At 32.2% G+C, this 18,115-nt stretch overlaps 1 protein-coding gene across 1 annotated transcript in view; it reads left to right on the top strand.

The window, feature by feature from the left end:
* The window catches only part of LOC105777406 (vacuole membrane protein KMS1), a 30,836-nt gene extending 13,772 nt beyond the window's left edge, over positions 1 to 17,064 (top strand). Inside the window, exons 5-7 of the mRNA XM_052621861.1 lie at positions 16,028 to 16,144; positions 16,442 to 16,624; positions 16,713 to 17,064. Of these exons, the coding sequence (XP_052477821.1) occupies positions 16,028 to 16,144; positions 16,442 to 16,624; positions 16,713 to 16,868 (456 nt within the window). The 3' untranslated portion in view covers positions 16,869 to 17,064. The remainder of the gene's footprint in view (positions 1 to 16,027; positions 16,145 to 16,441; positions 16,625 to 16,712) is intronic.
* Positions 17,065 to 18,115: the final 1,051 nt, after the last annotated feature.

Here is an 18,115-nt window from a genome sequence, read left to right as displayed (position 1 = left end):
GATGCTTCTTTTAACGTTTTGTTTTAAGTGCATCTTAGTTTGTCTATGTTATCCCTGTGTTTTCTTTTTTTGCATGTGCAAACCTATACCTCCGCTGTCATGCCCATACTTTTGGAATGTTTACTAAGATTTATATATTAAGAACCGAATAAACTATTAAAACCAAATAAATCAAATTATATTGTCAAAACGTAATTAATCGGTCGGTTTTTGAATTTCTATCTCTATTTTTTGTCATTTGTCTTTTAAGATTTATTACTCAAAAAATAGAAGTATACTATTTTAATTGATAAATTATAAAATTATAAGATTTATCAATTATACAAATATTGATTGAATTCTTTTATTGTTTCATTATTTTTTATTTATAAAATAAATATTATACAAATAATATCAAACTTAATTTGTTTATCATTTGAAGAATAATATAAGTAGAGATTATACTAGTTATCTCCAAATTTCTGTTGAAGTACTATATATCGTTCTTAACTGGTGTACCAGAAAATAGAAACTACATAGATAAAAGCAAAGGATTACACTTGTTTTTGGTGAACAAAGTAAACCTTAATTTTTAAAGTCTCTATAATCGTTAAGCTAATTAATCATGTGTTAATAGATAGAAGAAATGGGAGAAAATGTGTGTTATATTTTAACTGGGGACATGTTTACATAGTATAAAAGACGAAAGAAATAAAAGAAATCAAATTAGTTCCTATCCTAGAATTAAGCTTTATATCATGCCAACTATCTTCGCCTAAGAATCTATAGCACTGCCCCTCAAACTGACGCATAAATGTTTATATACCTAACTTGTTACATAGGTGATTCTTATTTTGTGTCTATGAATAAATCAACAAGTTGACCCCTTATTTCACATATCCAGTGAAGATTGTGTTGTCTAAAATTTTCTCATGAATGAAGTGAAAATCAACCTCAATAGGTTTGATTGTTTCGTGATAGACATGATTTGAGGCGATGTAAAGAGTAATTTGATTATTGCATCAAAGTTTTACTAGTTTATGAATGTTCCGACCTTTGTTACAAGTACTCAAGAGTTTGGGGTGTCATACTCGTATTGACACAGTTGAGAGAGCGCGTTTTGCTGACAAAGAGAGAGCGCTCTTATTGAGATGGAGACAAAGAGAAGAAGAAAGACGAACAATATAGAGACAAAGTTTTTAAAAAAAATTATAAAAGAAAGAAATTAATGCTTTAAGCATTTTTAGCCCTTTTGGGACACGTAAAATAGAAAAAAAAAATATAATGAAAGTGTTTTTTTTATTTTTATGTATTTATTTGTATATCTATTTTAAGGATGTTAGGGTATATCATAATATAATATTTTTGAGGAATGTTTAAATAATTTAAATTTGGGATAATTCAAAATTGGTCTGTTTTCATTAATAGTTGGTATTTAAAGGATTTTCTCTTGACCAATGTTTCAATGTAGGTGTAGGCATAAATTGTCTAACAAAAGTCATGAGAAATGCAATATCTAGTTGAGTTACAATGAGGTGTTTTAATTTCCTTAACTATCCTCTCATATCTCTTATGACCATAAAAAGGATCGTCATCATCTCTAAGATGCACATCAGGTACCATTTGAATACTACACGGTTTTGCTACCAACTTTCCAATTTTTTTTAAGTAGGTCAAGAACATACTTTATCTAAAATAGAAAAAAAAATTCCTTTTTGCTACTTGTGACTTCTACACCAAGAAGTACTACTATCCCAAATCTTTTGTGTGAAAATTGGTATGCAAGAAAAAAAAATGATAGAAGAGACTACGACTATATCTTTTGTAATGACATATCATCAACATACACCACAAGAAGGATAATCCCAACTTACTAATTGTCCATAGAAGAGTGAGTGGTCACATTTACATTTTTTTAGCCAAAACTCTAGAACTACTTCACTAAAATTGGTAAATTAAGCCTAGGGGCTTTGCTTCAATCAATAAAAAAAAGACATCTTTTAATGATAGACATTTCTATACTCCTCTTGAGCAACAAACCTGTCTAGTTATTTGATATACAGTTCTTCTTGGACATTACCTTGAAAAAATCATTTCTGATATCTAATGATGTAAATACCATTTTTGAGAAGCAATATGTTAAATGAATAGATGAGCATAAGTGAATTTGGCCATAAAGGAGAAAGTAGTTGACTAAGTAACCCCATAAGTATGAGGATATCCTTTTGCAACAAGTTTCGCTTAAGTGTAGCCATCCACCAGGTCCCAAGTACTATTCTCATCTAATGCATGTATTCCTTCCTTCACTGCATCACGTTAACTAGTATGACTTAAGGTCTCTTCAACTATTTTAGAAATAGAAACAAAGTCTAAAGACACAATTAAAGAGCAAGACAAAAGAGAAGAATGGTTGTATGAAACAAAATTAGAAAGAGATAGGTACATTAATGTTTACTGTTGCGTAGGGAGATTGGAAGGTCAAGATCATGGTACGGAATGAGACGGATGAATGTAGAAGTAGATCGAAAAGTTTGTCAAAGTCACGGATTTAACCTAGGGCTCTAGACGTTTGGAAAGAAACTTGGATTTTGACATAATCTGAAACGCAATCAAATTCCAAGTTAGATAAAAAAATTAAAATAAATAACTAAGATAACTAAATAGAATAGTAAATCTACGATTAGAACAATAAGGAAGAAAATAAAGAAGATAGATGAAAATATGGAACGTGGTATGTAGAAGTCCTAATAAGCCTTGGAAACACGAAGAATCCACAACCCCTTTCAAGCGGTTCTAATTTCCCCTCCAAGAAAGAAAAATTGACAAGAAAAAGTTTGAAGATTATCCCACAATATAAAAAGATTATTAAAACTCTTCAAAAAGAAACTCGAGAGAAATTTTTGAAAAGAAAACTCAAAGAGAATTTATTAATTTAAAAGAGAAGTTGAATAATGATGAATTTAATGATTTGTGTACAATGTAAAGACCTATATATAGGCTAGCTAAATAAATCTAAATAAAATTTTTAAGTATACTAGAACTCTAATTAATATAAACAAGAAGTAGTTTTAAACTAAACTTTCTTATTGACATAAAACTCTTAAATAACTTAAACTACTTAATAATTAATAAAAATTTGGAATAATAAAATAATAAAATAATAATAGCTGATAAATACAATACTGGGCTCATATATAATAAAAATTTAGCCCAGAACCTGAACCTAATATGATTTAAACTCAAATTAAAAGCCCGAAACTTGTAATTGTCGTCATAATCTCGTCTAGAAATTCTACCTGCACAGTCTTCACTAAAACGGTTATAATTTGAGTTCCCAAACTTGAAATCGAGTGATTCAAAGTGCGTTTCAATTCTAAAAGATAGATAGATATTCGAACTCCATGAAGATATCTCAACCTAGAAATGCCTAGATCCTATCCAAAAAGGTGTCGTCAGTCTACTGATTTTCTAAACTTAATAATTGACAACTTTGGTGAATGAAATTTAATAAATTTCACCCTATCCGTGCATGTATCAGACCACATGTCAGATTTGATGATAAAAAGGTCGATATAGGACTTGTATAATGAGCAGCCTTTCATCTGGAATAAACTTAAGTAATCGATGATTATGTCGAATTAGGAGTAATAGGATTAGGAATAAAGTAGGTGCCAAAGGATCCGGATTTTGTGTTTGATGAATAGAAGAGTTTAGAGATGTGATGGAATACAAGAACCACTCATTATCGTCCCTCTATATCAAAACCACTAATGAAGTTGTTTCTGAAAATAATGTACACGTTTTGAGAAGAAAAAAACATTAGTAGACTCTAAACTGTAACACCTATGCCCCTTTTGAAGGTGAGAATATCCCAAAAACGCACTTTAAATATTTAAGATCCAATTTAGTGACATGGGTCTGAATATCTCGCAAAGCAAGTACTCTCGAAAATGCTTGGTTGCACTAGAAATAATGTCTTGGACTACAAATAAAATATTGTATGTGCTATCACCATTTAGTATAGAAAAGGGCATGAGATTGATTAGAAAGCAAGTCATTGTAATAACATCACTCTGGAATTGTTAAGGAACCTTTTTTTGAAATAAATGAGCTCTTATTGTCTCAAAAATATATATGTTATTTTGTCTAGTTTCTTCATTCTTGATGGTGTATCAATAGATAAAGATTGATGAAGAATCCATTCTTGGTCATGAAAGCCTATAAAGGGTTAGAGAAGTATTATTTAGCATTCTCGCTTGTAGAATCTAGGTAGACACACCAAACTATAGTTTTATCTTAACATAAAAGGCATAGAAATGAGAATGTTAACTCCGACCGAATTGTCATGAAAAGTATCCATGTCATGTGAGAATATGATGTGATTTCCCGAGCTTTGTGGGTTTGGAAAAAAACTTGATTGAAGAATCATCTTGAAATGGTTCAAAAGGTGGAAACCTTAATTTGAAGCACTTGAATTCTCTAAGGAATCGTAGCTATATTAAAACTACGACCCGTTTAAACTTGACCTTATACTCGAATATTGGTGTATCGAAGTTGTCACAACCCGAGATGGTAAATGGAGTGATAAGACAAATTTTGAATGCCATAAACTTTGACGAAAGCTTGATAAGTTCGAACAGTTCAATGAAGAACCAAGAGAGAAATATTCTCACAAAATATGATTTAATTTCAAACAAAAGTTTTCTTTTACATGAATGACTTAGAATAAAATTAATAGGCCTTAAATGACCTTTCAAGTTCCCTTAAGACCTTTCAAATTTGGTCATTTAGCTAGCTACAAAACATTCGTCCCCTAGGCGTAGTGACACCAAACTAGTAATCGCCCCTCGATCTGCTATCTGGCTAGGTCCTTCCTTTGATCCTTTCTCGTCCAATGAGTTCTGCATACATAAACCAGATTTTGTAAGTTCAAAGAACTTAGTAAGTCTTTTTACGATATTATGTGAATTAGCTTAAATTCGCCGGAGTAATAAAAAGAGAGCTCTTCTTGGTTTTTCTCGAAATAATCTCTCTATTTAGGTTGGCGACCTTTATTTCTTTTCTCGAACTTATCTTTAAGTGGATTAGTCACTAAGTGATCTTCCTCGGGATGATCCAAATCAACCTTTACTCAGTCTCGACGGTTCCTATGATACCTTGTCGTATCTGTAGACTCTGTCTTTCCTTTACTTATTTTTTTCCTTCCAGTTACTTCTAGTGTGGACTTTTCCCTCCACCATGCCCTTATAAAGGGGTCTTTTAGACTCTTAATGGCCCCTTGGCTATGTCGCCCATTGGCGATATTTTCAAATCTGTTTAATCTATGGAGATCTTTTTTTCTTACCTTAGTCCCAAGGGACTTACTGACATTGCCTCTGTTGGTATAACTAATGAGGTCTTTCGCCACTTTAGTAGGCTAAGTCCCACTTTGGTTAAATAGAGATTAGTTTACATCATTGTAACTCGCCTTGTTTGCCACATCTTACTCTTAAGCGTAACATGCCCTTTTGTTATGGACTGTTTGGCCTACAATACTTAGTAAACTATCATATGAGTGGCATTTAAGTTTACAATTTCTCTTATATATATATATATATATATCAGTTCCCTACGAAACTAGTCATTTGGCCAGTACTTTCACACTAGTTTCTCCTTAAAGAAAAATAGTCTTGACAGACATATCTGCCACTAGATGTTTTCTTTTTTGGCAATTCACTTAATTGGGATTCTATATCTCTCATTTCATTTTGGACTAGTTGGCATACTTTCCATTATGATGAGTGTATAGGGTTGCCTTGAGCACCCTTTAGAGATCCTTCATGATGGGAGCTTATATGCGATCCTCGGTTAAGCCATCTTTTGTTCTTTTGAACACCAGACACCTACTAGCATGTCATTTCTCATGATCGTTTCCTTCTATGTTACCACCCTGTTGCCTTGTCGGCTTTCGTGATTATTGTTCAGACGGTTTGTTTTCCCTTTTCTACTTCCATTGCTTTGTTCGACGGATTCCTCAAACTCGCTCTCCATTAATTACATTTTCGTTCTAACCCTTCCTTTATACGTGACATCTTGTAGATAACATCCTAATGATCCATCCCGTGGTTAATGTCCCAGTGGACTCTATTGGTTGTCATATTTGAACTAGGGTCTTACTCCCCTCACATCCTGTGTTTACTATCCTAGCAGACTACCGCATGTTTATTGTCCCGACGGGCTATCCCGTGTTTACTGTTTCGACGGACTATCCCGTGATCACTGTCCTGACGGACTATCCTGTGTTTGCTATTCTGGCAAACTATCTTATGTTCTCTGTCTTGGCAGATTATATATATGATGTAATAGCCGAGCTATGGTCTGACACAACATATGCCCATATTTATTGTCTTGGTGGGCTCCATTGGTTGCCATAGTTGAGCTATAGTCTTACACCTTAAACCTTTTGACTGTGTCGCCTCATAAAATATGTTGACTGTCGTCATGGTGTTGCTCTATGAAACCTTAAAGCCGTCAATATTGTCTTATCTTATATCCACCTTGATGCTCGAACAGAGAAGTGTTCCCCAACAAGGCCCAAATATTTGCACATCATATTTTACTTCGAGCAATCCCAAATAGCGAAGTCTTAATCAAATTCTAATTTCCATTTTCCTCCACCCATTCCTCCATTTCGCCATTCCTATATATTGATGCTTGAACACCATACTATTCCCTCCGCAAGGCCCGAAGCTTCGCACATCACGGGTACACTCAGCAACATTGTATGGCAGATAAACATACATTGAGCAAATTTCATACAAGCTTATCCTTTACAAGACTTATCATAGAGTTGAGCCAGCTACTAGGCATTTTAGGAAAGAAGTACAGAAACTCACTTGATGTTTCTTTGCCTTATTAGCTTTACTTTTTCGAACGCCAGAACTTTCATTCTCCCGGTAGCTAATCATGGCAACCAAATCATGGGTTAAACTCAGTATTTTTTTAACTTCCACCTTAGTTTTCCAAAAACATATAGAACCCTTAAAATGGTTATGAAAACCCTTAACTTCATTCACTTAATCCTATGTGTGCAGAAAGACTAAGAACCTTACTAGTTTATTGTATTCTCTACTTTCCTAACTCAAAATTCATGTTCGCAGCTCCATGTAGAGCTTACCATAATTATCTTTTCTTTGAAGTACCCAAGGAAGAAGATGAATAAGAAAAAAAAATAAAGCATAAGTGAGGAGAATCCTCCCTGATAAGTCATTTCCCAGCTATATATAGCCCTTTCCGCTCAGTTATCAACTCTATAGAAATGATCTGTTAGAAATCATTTTGTCTCTCACTTAAAACCAGTTGATTCTAATCTAGTCGAACTAGAATTGGATTTCAACCATATCCAATTTTGTTTCTGACTTTTCCTAATTTTTCAGTAGAGACCGCCAGCTTACAGTCTCTTTAAATTCAACCTCTAAATTGTTCTAAATTTCTAGGTTAAAGGAAATCGGGTGTGAGATACCAACCAATAAATTTTTTAACTAGAAAGAGTATACTAGAGCAAGCAACAGATTAAGGAACTCTCGTGTTAAGAATATGGAGACCATCAAATAAATATTCTTCACCAATGATGTTTTTTAATCATAAGATCCTGTAAAAGACAGCGATGAAGAAAGAATAAGATGAAAAAATTAGGTTGTGGGTAAGTTTGCTAACAGAGATTAACTTAAATACAATATTATGAAAATTTAACATTGATGATAAGGTAAAAGACAAAGTTGGATTGATTTCTTGGATCCATTAATTTTATAGGTGGATCCATCAACTATAGTGACAGAAGAAAGTGAGTTATGTGAATTAAAGATAGATAAAAGGTTGGGATTACATGCCCTATCATTTATAGAACCAGAATGAATGACCCATTTTGAAAAAGTGGAAATAAAACAAGTATTAGAATTACTTGAATCCATAAAGATAGTAAAATTCCTCATGATGGTATAACCAATCAAACAACAGGTAGCAACAAATTTGGTATACACAAAATGACTAGTAAAACTACCAATTTTCAGTCAACCTCTAAACTAACTTCAATTAGTTAACCAAACTTTAGGTTAACAGTACTAAGTGGAAATATGTAAAAAAATATTTACAAAGTGCATAATCACTACAATAGCTAACCAACAAGAGCAACAATTAATAGCCAAATTTTCAAAAACATTTATCGCTACCTTCTTTTCTCATGTTCTCTTATGTTCTATTCTAGTCTCTGTTTGAACATCCATGTTTGTTTTAGTTCAACCTCTTCTTCCAAAATAGTATTAATGAACCTCAAACCAACTTTAAATAAAATCAACTAGCAAGTAAAATCATCTCCAAGGCATAAACCAAACCAAACCATACCATACCATACCAAAATAAACAAACGTACTTCCCATTAATCTATGCTTCCCTTGCTCGTTTGCCTCAAATTTATTCAAAGAGATAAGCTGGAACATTTTTAATAATAGGATTTTAGCTCATGGAACAACAAGTACCTTTTTCATGTAATGGAGTGTGCTTGATATTTGAAATAGCCTCAATATGATCAACATAAGTTGCAACCTCATGTTTCACTTAAACATCAATAACTTGTTGATCTTCATAGCTCAGATGTGGTTGATCTTTTCTCACACAAATTTTTCTTCGTTACATTCTACCTAGTGCACTTGCTGTTGGAACATGTTTTGCAATAGACATGAACTTCTTCCAATCTTTTATCATCTTAAAACAGTAAGGTGTAAAGTGCCTTTTTTCCTAAAATAATGGAAAACGAATTTTCTTTTACCCTTGTTCTATATGTTACTTTCTAGGTATTGTTCTATCAACTATTGCAACTTTAGATTGAATATGCCTTGTTTTTCTTCTTATTTGATCATTCCGTAACTTGTGTCAATGAGATCTAATATTTTTGGCCTTTCCATAATAGTAATAAACATGTTTTTCATTCTTCTTTTTACCTATCTCAAAGGAAAAAGTAGTTACACTGTTATATTTTAAAAGATTCTGTCTTTAGGATCTGATGCTACATCGTTGCTCAATAACTTAGGGGACCGACTCTATTACATAAGTTGATTCCTAATTTTTATCTCATATCATGACATAAATAAGCAATTCTTATTTATTGTATCGTCTCAAAACCTCACTAATTGATCTTTACAATCCTTCGTCTATCAATTATATATCTATCCATAGAAAAAAGTATCTAAGCATATATATTTCTTCATATTTTGACTTCTATGAAGTTTTATTTTTTGTTACAACTGATAAAAATTGATTTTTGGCCTATTTTTTTCTAGTATTTTATTTACTAGCATATTTGCTCTTTTTTTTCTATAGATTTTTCCTTGTAGATTTCTTCCTTGGTAAAGAAGTTGGTACTTCCATCTTTTTCTTTTGACGTTGGTCCCACTCTTGAATTTGCTTATGTTGCAATTTTCAATACTGTCCAAGAATGGTGTCACTAATAATTCCTTTCGTGGATTTATGAAACTGTTCAGGTGGCTCCATTTTTACCCCGACTTTAAGACATAAATCCATGACCAAGTGTGGGAAATATATACCAAATTTAGCTTCAAAAACACACTTACGCATGTATTCGTGAATCCATTTCCCTAAGGAAATTCTCTTTCTCTGCAAAATAGAGTAAAGCAACGCAACTTGAAAGACGTTGATAGTGTTAGTGTTTAGTACTGGGCCTACCCGAGTACAAATTAGTTGCATTCACATTTTCTCATTTGAAAACATTATTGACTGATGAAAAGATAAATGAAAATCTAAATATGACATTCGTTTCCATTCTCTCATATTTTTCGTTAGAAAATTCATTATGGTATCCATATCAACATTAGTAAAATAATTCAAATCCATTTCAAACATCATCATGTTCAAAATATGGAACACCATAAAGTTTACAAATAGAATTATGAGATATGCCAACTTTCTTATTCCAAACAAACACTTTATCGCTTTTCGTTTATTTCAAATTAGAATAAAATTCTAATACATTGGGAATGATCACGGGTTTCTTCAAAATGAGGCAAAAATCGTACTGCTTGTAGTACTGGACTAATTCCCAAATTTCATTACAAAAAGAGGAGGCCGGATTAAGTCCAAGTTCAAGTATGAACATTTTGCCTTGAAGTTACAAGAAAATTTTTTTGGCCTCTCTGTTACTAAAATTTTCCTTGTTATACCCCGAAGACGAAGGGTTTCTAGTTGGGATTTAGTCCTTTTTGTTCCTTTTGGATTCCTGTCACCAATTTCCTTTAAGGTTTGAGCAAGCAAAATTTCTCGGTGTTTAAAAAAATATTCAAATAAACTAACCTTAATTATCAATTTCAAACCAATCATTGAGCAATATTCAACTATTTAAAATATACATGCAAACACCAACTCTAATATAAAACATTATAGGCATTTAACAAATTATAAGAAAAGTGTAAAATAACCCAAAGCAATCATGCAACATACAGATTTTTCAAAAATATATTAAAATACTCTAAAGTGAGGAGATTGAAGCCCTTAACCTTGATAGTTGTTGAAGATGAAGACGAACATTGGACACCACTTTTTTGCTTCTTGTTTCCAACTTGAAATGGAATACAAAAAATTGAGAAAGAAAGAAGATAAAAAGTTAGTGCATATTTAAAAAGAATTGAGTTTTTGAAACCCTAGAACGAGCAAAAAGGGAAAGCTTTTTGGTAGTTTAAAAGATAAAAACCTGAAATAAAATGAAGTAAATAAGGTAAAAAAGGTTGTTTCAGTGTCAAACACTAATCGAGTCGCCACTTTAAAATGGGTATTTTGTGATACTTGAGAACAATGTCACGACACTCACTCCTGGTGTCGCGACACTAAGTGCAATCTGTCCATAGTGTTACGACTTTACTAGCACGATGCCGTGATACTGACCTTATTTTTTTGCCTCAAGCTTCAAATGCGAGACTGTCATAGATGTCGCAACAATGAACATGTAAAATCCTCATGGCCTTACTGCCTTTGGTGTCGCAATATTTCTAGGTGAATGTTGCGACATTGAAAATAGTACATATGAGACTTATTTAGTTTTCAATAATCAAACTCAAAATCCTTGTTTACATGAAAATTGTTGAAAACCTAATATTAAAAATATGAATTGCAAAAATCTAACAAAATTACCAAAATAACGAAACTATCTTATTGAACAAATTAATAAAAAACCATGCATAAGAGTTCAAAAGAAAAATTTTTCTCAGGCAATGAGTCTTGCCACCGAAGAAGAACTTCTACGGAGTCCTCCCGATGGTTGTTCATGATTGGTAAGATGCATATCACCTGGTTGATCAAACAATTTGCATACATTTTATCTTCAACTAACAAGACATTTACATCATTAGACACCTCGCACCAAAACCAAGCCAACTCCATATCACCTTATGAGGAATGATCGATTCAGGAATCACAAACTCAAATTCTTTCGAATAGTGCATTACTTGAACCTTATCTCCCTCATCTAGTTGAAAACTCATATACTCACATATATCCTTAGTTATCCCTTGAGTTTGATCTTCTTCAAAAATTGTTAGAAAATGCATCGACAACTCTACATTTTCACTTAACATTGGTTTAAGCTCAATGACTTTTTCATCTAAAATTATATCTACTCCTACCTCTACCTCTACGTCAATGGAGTTGGAGACTTTATCCATGTTATCCAACCTTGCGCAAGTCACTCCAATTTCTAACTATTGTTGAAAATCAACCTTTGAGTTTTCATGACCAACAATAATACAGGTGACCGCCTCTTCAAGCTCAAAAGCATTTGATTCAACGAACTCTTCCACCTAAACTTGCACACTTTCTTAAAGTTGAAGAGTTTCTATCATTAATGACAATTTATCTTTCATAGTCCTTATCATGTCATGACATGAAGGCATGCTATCCTCAAGCATACCAACATGAGTTATAAGATATGGGTCTTAAATATATACTCTTCACCATACAATTCCCCATCCGATTTGAATACTGAGAATATGAATCATATGTTGACACACTATCTAATCACCCTCGATGGTAACTATCGATTTCAGACGTGTAACCATAAAAATCGTAAGAAGACTCATATCCTTATCTCCCATAATTGTCATCATAGTCTAAGCTAGACATAGAAATCCTATTCTCATCAGATGTAAATTGATCTTCTGGCCAGTTATAACTATTGTTTTCCTTGATTGAAAACATTAACAACAAAGAAATATTGAAGATTTTCATTAACACAAAATAAAACATTGCATCTATAAACCTAGCTTTCACTAATTATCTTCCTAGAAAAGAAGGCAAAACCTAAAATAATTCAACTCATCACACATACATCTCTTTAGCAATGGCGCCAACAACTTGACCGTGCCATGGTGTACATACGCTGAGTAGAGAATTAACACAAAATATAAGGATTTAAAAGTGACTTTTACTACAAGTGTGACAGGTCAATTGTAATATTTATAAGTGTTACAATAAAAAATTTCGAGTATTCCAAGGACCGAACCCAAGAGAGATTGGGTGATAAGATAAATGACAACGCTCAAGCATGCAATTAAGAAGTCTAGATAGCTAGTAACTAAGTGCTATATTATGAAAATTCATACTTCAAGGTTAATTAAGCTAAACTATACCTAAGAGGACTAAATTGAACAACAGTCAAAAGTATAAAAATATCATTTCTATATGATAGAGTGGTCGATTGATACCCATGCTTCTAAATAATTCTTGGAGCAGGGGTTTAAATTTCTCAAACTCCTAATTGGTTCAATTTAAACTCTTGGTCACCATTTTACCTAATTAGACAATTTAATTTAGTTTATCTCTCAACCTCACTAAACTAAATTAGGACAATCAAATTAGTTTACAATAGGATCTCCTCTCGGTCCCACCTATCTAATTGTTCACATAAAGTTATCAATTCAAGATTTTTAAGCCTATTCAATTTAGTGTATTTTTTTCAATTTAGTCCTTGACCCTAAAATTAATCATGTAATATTTCAATCAACCAACAACTATAAAATTTAGTTTCTACTCATAATCAAAATACAAAGTCTAGCCAATTTCATGCTTAAATGATTTATTAATTAACCACAAAAAGACAAGGGGTTAAAAATGCTTAAAGACTCTTGAACATGTTTTTGATGAAAATAATGACAAGAATGTTGACAAATCCACATCACAAGTTAATATTTTTGTACTTTTGATAACTAGCAATATGTATATGAATCAAATATTTTAAAGAAAAACCCAAAATAAAATAGCAGAAATAACTATTAAGCTAAGAAAGGAAAAACCCAGAAAGTGAAAAATGGTGAGGGAATAAAAGATGTTCACAAAAAGATGATAAAGATCCCCTCTATTAGTTGTGACATAAAGATGTCTTAAATACATGAGATTCCCTAACCCTAGCATTAACAAAAATACATTGAAAGAAAATAATATGACTTTAGTTGAGTTTGAACACAAAATTACCCTTGAAGTTTTTTTTTCACCTGTCAAACTTCAGTATTGCAACACCCAGGTTTTGGTGTCGTGACATCCATGTAAGCAGACACGAGCTTGGCTTGAGGCACTTGGTGTTGCGACACAGTCTTACTGGTGTCGTAACCTCGACGACAGTAGGCATTGGGTTCCTTCACTTCAACAATTGGTTTGGAGTTGCGACCTCGAGGGCTTGTAATTGAGGCTTGGTGTCGCGACACCACAGGTTACTCCAAGTTGGGTTTTCGTTGAAGTTCACTTCCTTGAGGTGATGGAGGGTCAATGTCATGACACACATGCACTTGTGTCGTGACCCCCACAATTGTTGAGGTCCTCCTTGATGTTTGACCTTAGTCATCTCCCTAAACAAGTTCAAATCCACCTTTAGACTCCTAATAACATAGTTTTGTGAATTTGGGTCTCAAAAGAGGTAAAATGTAAGAAAAACTATCATTAACACTAAAATCTAAGAATCAATAAAAAAAACATTAAAAAGACTAGTAAACTACTTGACAACAAGCTCATTAAGTGCTCGAGAGAGCCTAATTTGACATATCAAATTAAAGTAGATCAGTAGCAATCATTTCTTTAAATTTAACCAAATTCGTAGGAGATATAGGTTTCTTATCAGGTTCATTACAACCAAGCTTGGGTCTTCCAACATCAGAGATCTCATCACTTTGGATTTCATATTTTTTGATAATGGCTTTGGCATCATTTAAATCTTGCTCATTTGCTTTCAAAGTTGCATTAGTTTTAGCAATTGTTTCATCATTTTTCTTGATAGTCCTATCAAGTATCTCGTTAATCTTTTCTAAGATCAATAATTACACCATCTTTCTCTTTGACAATAGTATTGGGTGTTTCTTTTTTCCCCTTTGAGAATTACAACTTCTCTCAAAGAATTATTCAATTTGCACAACACTTCCATTTTCTTCAACATATACTTAAAAGCATCCTCTAGGCTATTAAAACGAACATCATTATCATTGTATGAATTTGAAGCTTTAATCACCGAAGATGGATGTGAGATAAAATGACCTTTCTTCTTGGACATCATTACTTTAAATCGAACACAGAAATCACCTGCAACCTTTTATAAGCTGACACAAGAGCTTTGAAGCAACATTTTGATAAGTTTAAAACTCTTAATAAAAGGCTAAATTTATCTCTTGAAATATCTTCAATAGTTATTACATAATTTCCTTCATATGTAAGTAAATCAGTTAGCTTGGTCTCAAAGTAAAAGGAAAAGGATGCCTTTAAGATGAGATTGTCATTCCTTACTCGTCCTTCTTTCCAGATTCAATCAACATCATTGAGGGTGGATTAACATCATTGAGGGTGGATTAAAACATGACTTGAGGATCGTTTGCTAACTGACTAACACATCATGAAGATCAAAATAAAAAATTCCAACAATACATTGCACTTAGGCGGTCTTGTAAGCCCGGACTACTATTCAAAGGTCTGTCTAGTCAGTTATTCAAATAAGGAATAGTACATGATGACAAAACATGTAGTTTAAGAATCTATTTGAATATTAGAAAAACTAAGGTCCCAACAAGATTGCTCACCCACACTAGGTGACGCTAAAATAAAAAAGGCACTAGAGAAGAAACAAAAATTGACAAAAAAGATTTTAATATTTTAAAAAAAAATAAAGATAGGCTCTGTATACCAAGTTAACAGATAGAAGAAATGAGAAAATGTGTGTTATAATCAACTTTATGGTGTGCCTTTCTATACATGCTTACGCAGTCTAAAAGAGAAAAGAAATAAAAGAAATCAAATCTTGTTCTAGAATTAAGCTTTAATATCTTGTATACTAGCTTTGTCTAAGAATCGGAAACAATATGTAAGTACCAACTGATAAAAATTACAATTTTTTGAGAACGGTCAAATACTAAGAATACATCAGACGTAAACTTAAAAAGAATAATAAAAATGCTTACGAAATGGAGTATATGAAACTTAAGCAATAATCTCAAGTCTATAAATAGCAGCTCTTGTAATGGAGAAATTTTGTATTTTAAAAGATACTATATAATCTGTCCCAGGATATAAAGTTTTGTTGATAAAATAAATTTCATGTGAAAATTTCAGCAAGCTAATTACGAAGTGTTGCATTATGTTGAAGTGTTGCATTTGAATGGCATTGCTTAATATCTTGTACACTTGAGCAATAATTAAGCCTTAATATCTTGTACACTTTATCTATATTTTGTTGTACGGTGCTGTTTGTTTATTTTATAAATTTTGTATTTTAAAAGATACTATATATAATCTGTCTCAAGATATAAAATTTTGTTGATAAAATAAATTTCATGGGATAATTTCAACAAGCTAATTACGAAGTGTTGCATTATGTTGAGAGTCTAGTGGAGAAACTTGAATGGCATTTGAACACCAAGTCTCATTAGTTATTTCCATTTAAGACCATATGAGTTCACAGTTTATAAATGCTATTTATGCCATTGTTGATTGATTTTACCATGTAAACCTGCTGATGGACTGAACCATGTTTCAGGTCCCGAATCCTTTATTTGACCTTGCTGGCATCATGTGTGGACAATTTGGGATTCCGTTTTGGAAGTTCTTTCTTGCAACTTTGGTTGGGAAGGCAATTATTAAAACTCACATACAGGTTTGTGATGTTTTCTTTGTGTTTACCATACAAGCAGAGCCTCGTTTCCCTTTCACTGTTTTATTTCTACTGAATCAAGTTGTTTCTACCCATGGAGTTGAAGGTCTTATTATAAATTCATTGTTTTACTTTTGATTACAGTGTTAACGAGAATGTCACCACTCTGAAAAGATTCAGGTGGAATTGACAACTATCTGACAAAAACAAACTTGTGTGTGTTAATTGTACCAATAAAGTTAAATTATCCTAATTTTTTGCGAGCATCTTATTAGTATCTATTTGGTTCCTTCCCTGCAGACGGTTTTTATTATCTCTGTCTGTAATAATCAACTTCTGGACTGGATAGAGAATGAACTGATCTGGGTTCTCAGTAGCCTCATTCCTGGATTTGATTCTTACTTGCCCACACTCACAGAAAAACTTCATGCCGTTAAGGAAAAGTACTTATCTGCCCCACATCCTGTCCCTTCAAATGCCAAGGTACCCCTTGAATCAGTAAAAAATATATATCCATTTTAGTCTTCTAAAACGACTCTGTAAAATAGATTTCAAATCTCTTCTGCAGGAGAAGTGGGATTTTTCATTTGCTTCGATCTGGAACACTATTGTGTGGCTTATGCTTATGAACTTCTTTGTGAAGATTGTCAATGCGACTGCTCAGGACCATCTGAAAAGGCAGCAAGATAAGCAGCTTGCAAAGAAGGTATCTGCTTCGAGACATTAAGCTTACGAATTTATGAAGCGGGTATACTGGCATTCGGTCATCGTTTTACTTTATTATTCGTTTACGGGTAGTATTAGTTCACTATATGTTACTGCTCTTTCATAATTTACCATTAAAGCAATTCCCCAACAAACCACTGCACTAGGTAGTGCCCTTTTAGAAGCTTTGTATAAAGAAAATAGGAACACAGACAAATAGAAGCTACAGGTTTTTATAATTCCTGTGTAACGCTGGCAGTAAAATTTTTTTTTCTCCCATTGTTAAGAGCTATTTGACACTTGGAAATTTATTCTTTCGCAATGTAAGACTTCAATTTTTGGCTTTGCTTCCATCTTCCACTCTTAATTAGCCTGTGCACAATGAAAGGATTTGCTTCAGTTCAAGCACTAATGGATTTTTTAATATATTTTCTTAAATCTTTACGTTACTGCATTAGAAATTAATCAGCGTCTGAAACCACAAATTTAGATGATAAATATATATTTAAAAATAAAATAAAATAAAAAATGAAACAGATGATTTGAAACTAATTAATCATAATAACACTAAAATATGTACGATATTAAAATAAAAAATTAGATTAAATTACTTGTAAAACAAAATTTTAACACCTAAATAGATCACATAATCAATACTAAATGCACGACAATTATTTATCATGATTTTATCAAGAATTGTGAGTCGAAGTTTTTATTAATAGTATAGATATACAACTGGTGGAGATGTTAAATCATGCATATTAAAAAATAGTATGAAAAATAATAAAATAAAGTTTGGTTAAGTGGTAAATTTAAGGTTTTGCTAATCACTTTGTGCAGGTTTGAATCTCACCATATGCATATTTTTCTTGATTTTTGTTAAAATGAAACCACTGCAATACCCTCGAATAATATAACTTATTTTAATTATAAAAGTACATTTTCATAATTTTCTAATTTTATTAGTCTTGATTAACCCGTGACATTAACTCACTCGTGACATTAACTTAGTGAAGGTTTTATTAACAGTATAGATAATAGTAACGGTTTTTTTTTCAATTATAAAATATATGGAAATCACGATGAATCAAAAGATTCAAACCGTTTCATTTTAGTTTTACATATAATAATTCATTTTAGCATATTTGTGTAATCAAAATATGTTTTGTTTGATAAAATATATATTTAATATATATTACATTTACTCTTCCTTTATTAAGAACTTGAAATATTATAAATATATTGTATTTTTAATAAAATTATAAATTA

This window comes from Gossypium raimondii, chromosome 10, assembly GCF_025698545.1.
Source record: "Gossypium raimondii isolate GPD5lz chromosome 10, ASM2569854v1, whole genome shotgun sequence".
Lineage (NCBI taxonomy): Eukaryota > Viridiplantae > Streptophyta > Magnoliopsida > Malvales > Malvaceae > Gossypium > Gossypium raimondii.
The sequence above is the reverse complement of the archived record's forward strand: the minus strand, read 5'-3'. Positions and strand labels throughout refer to the sequence as shown.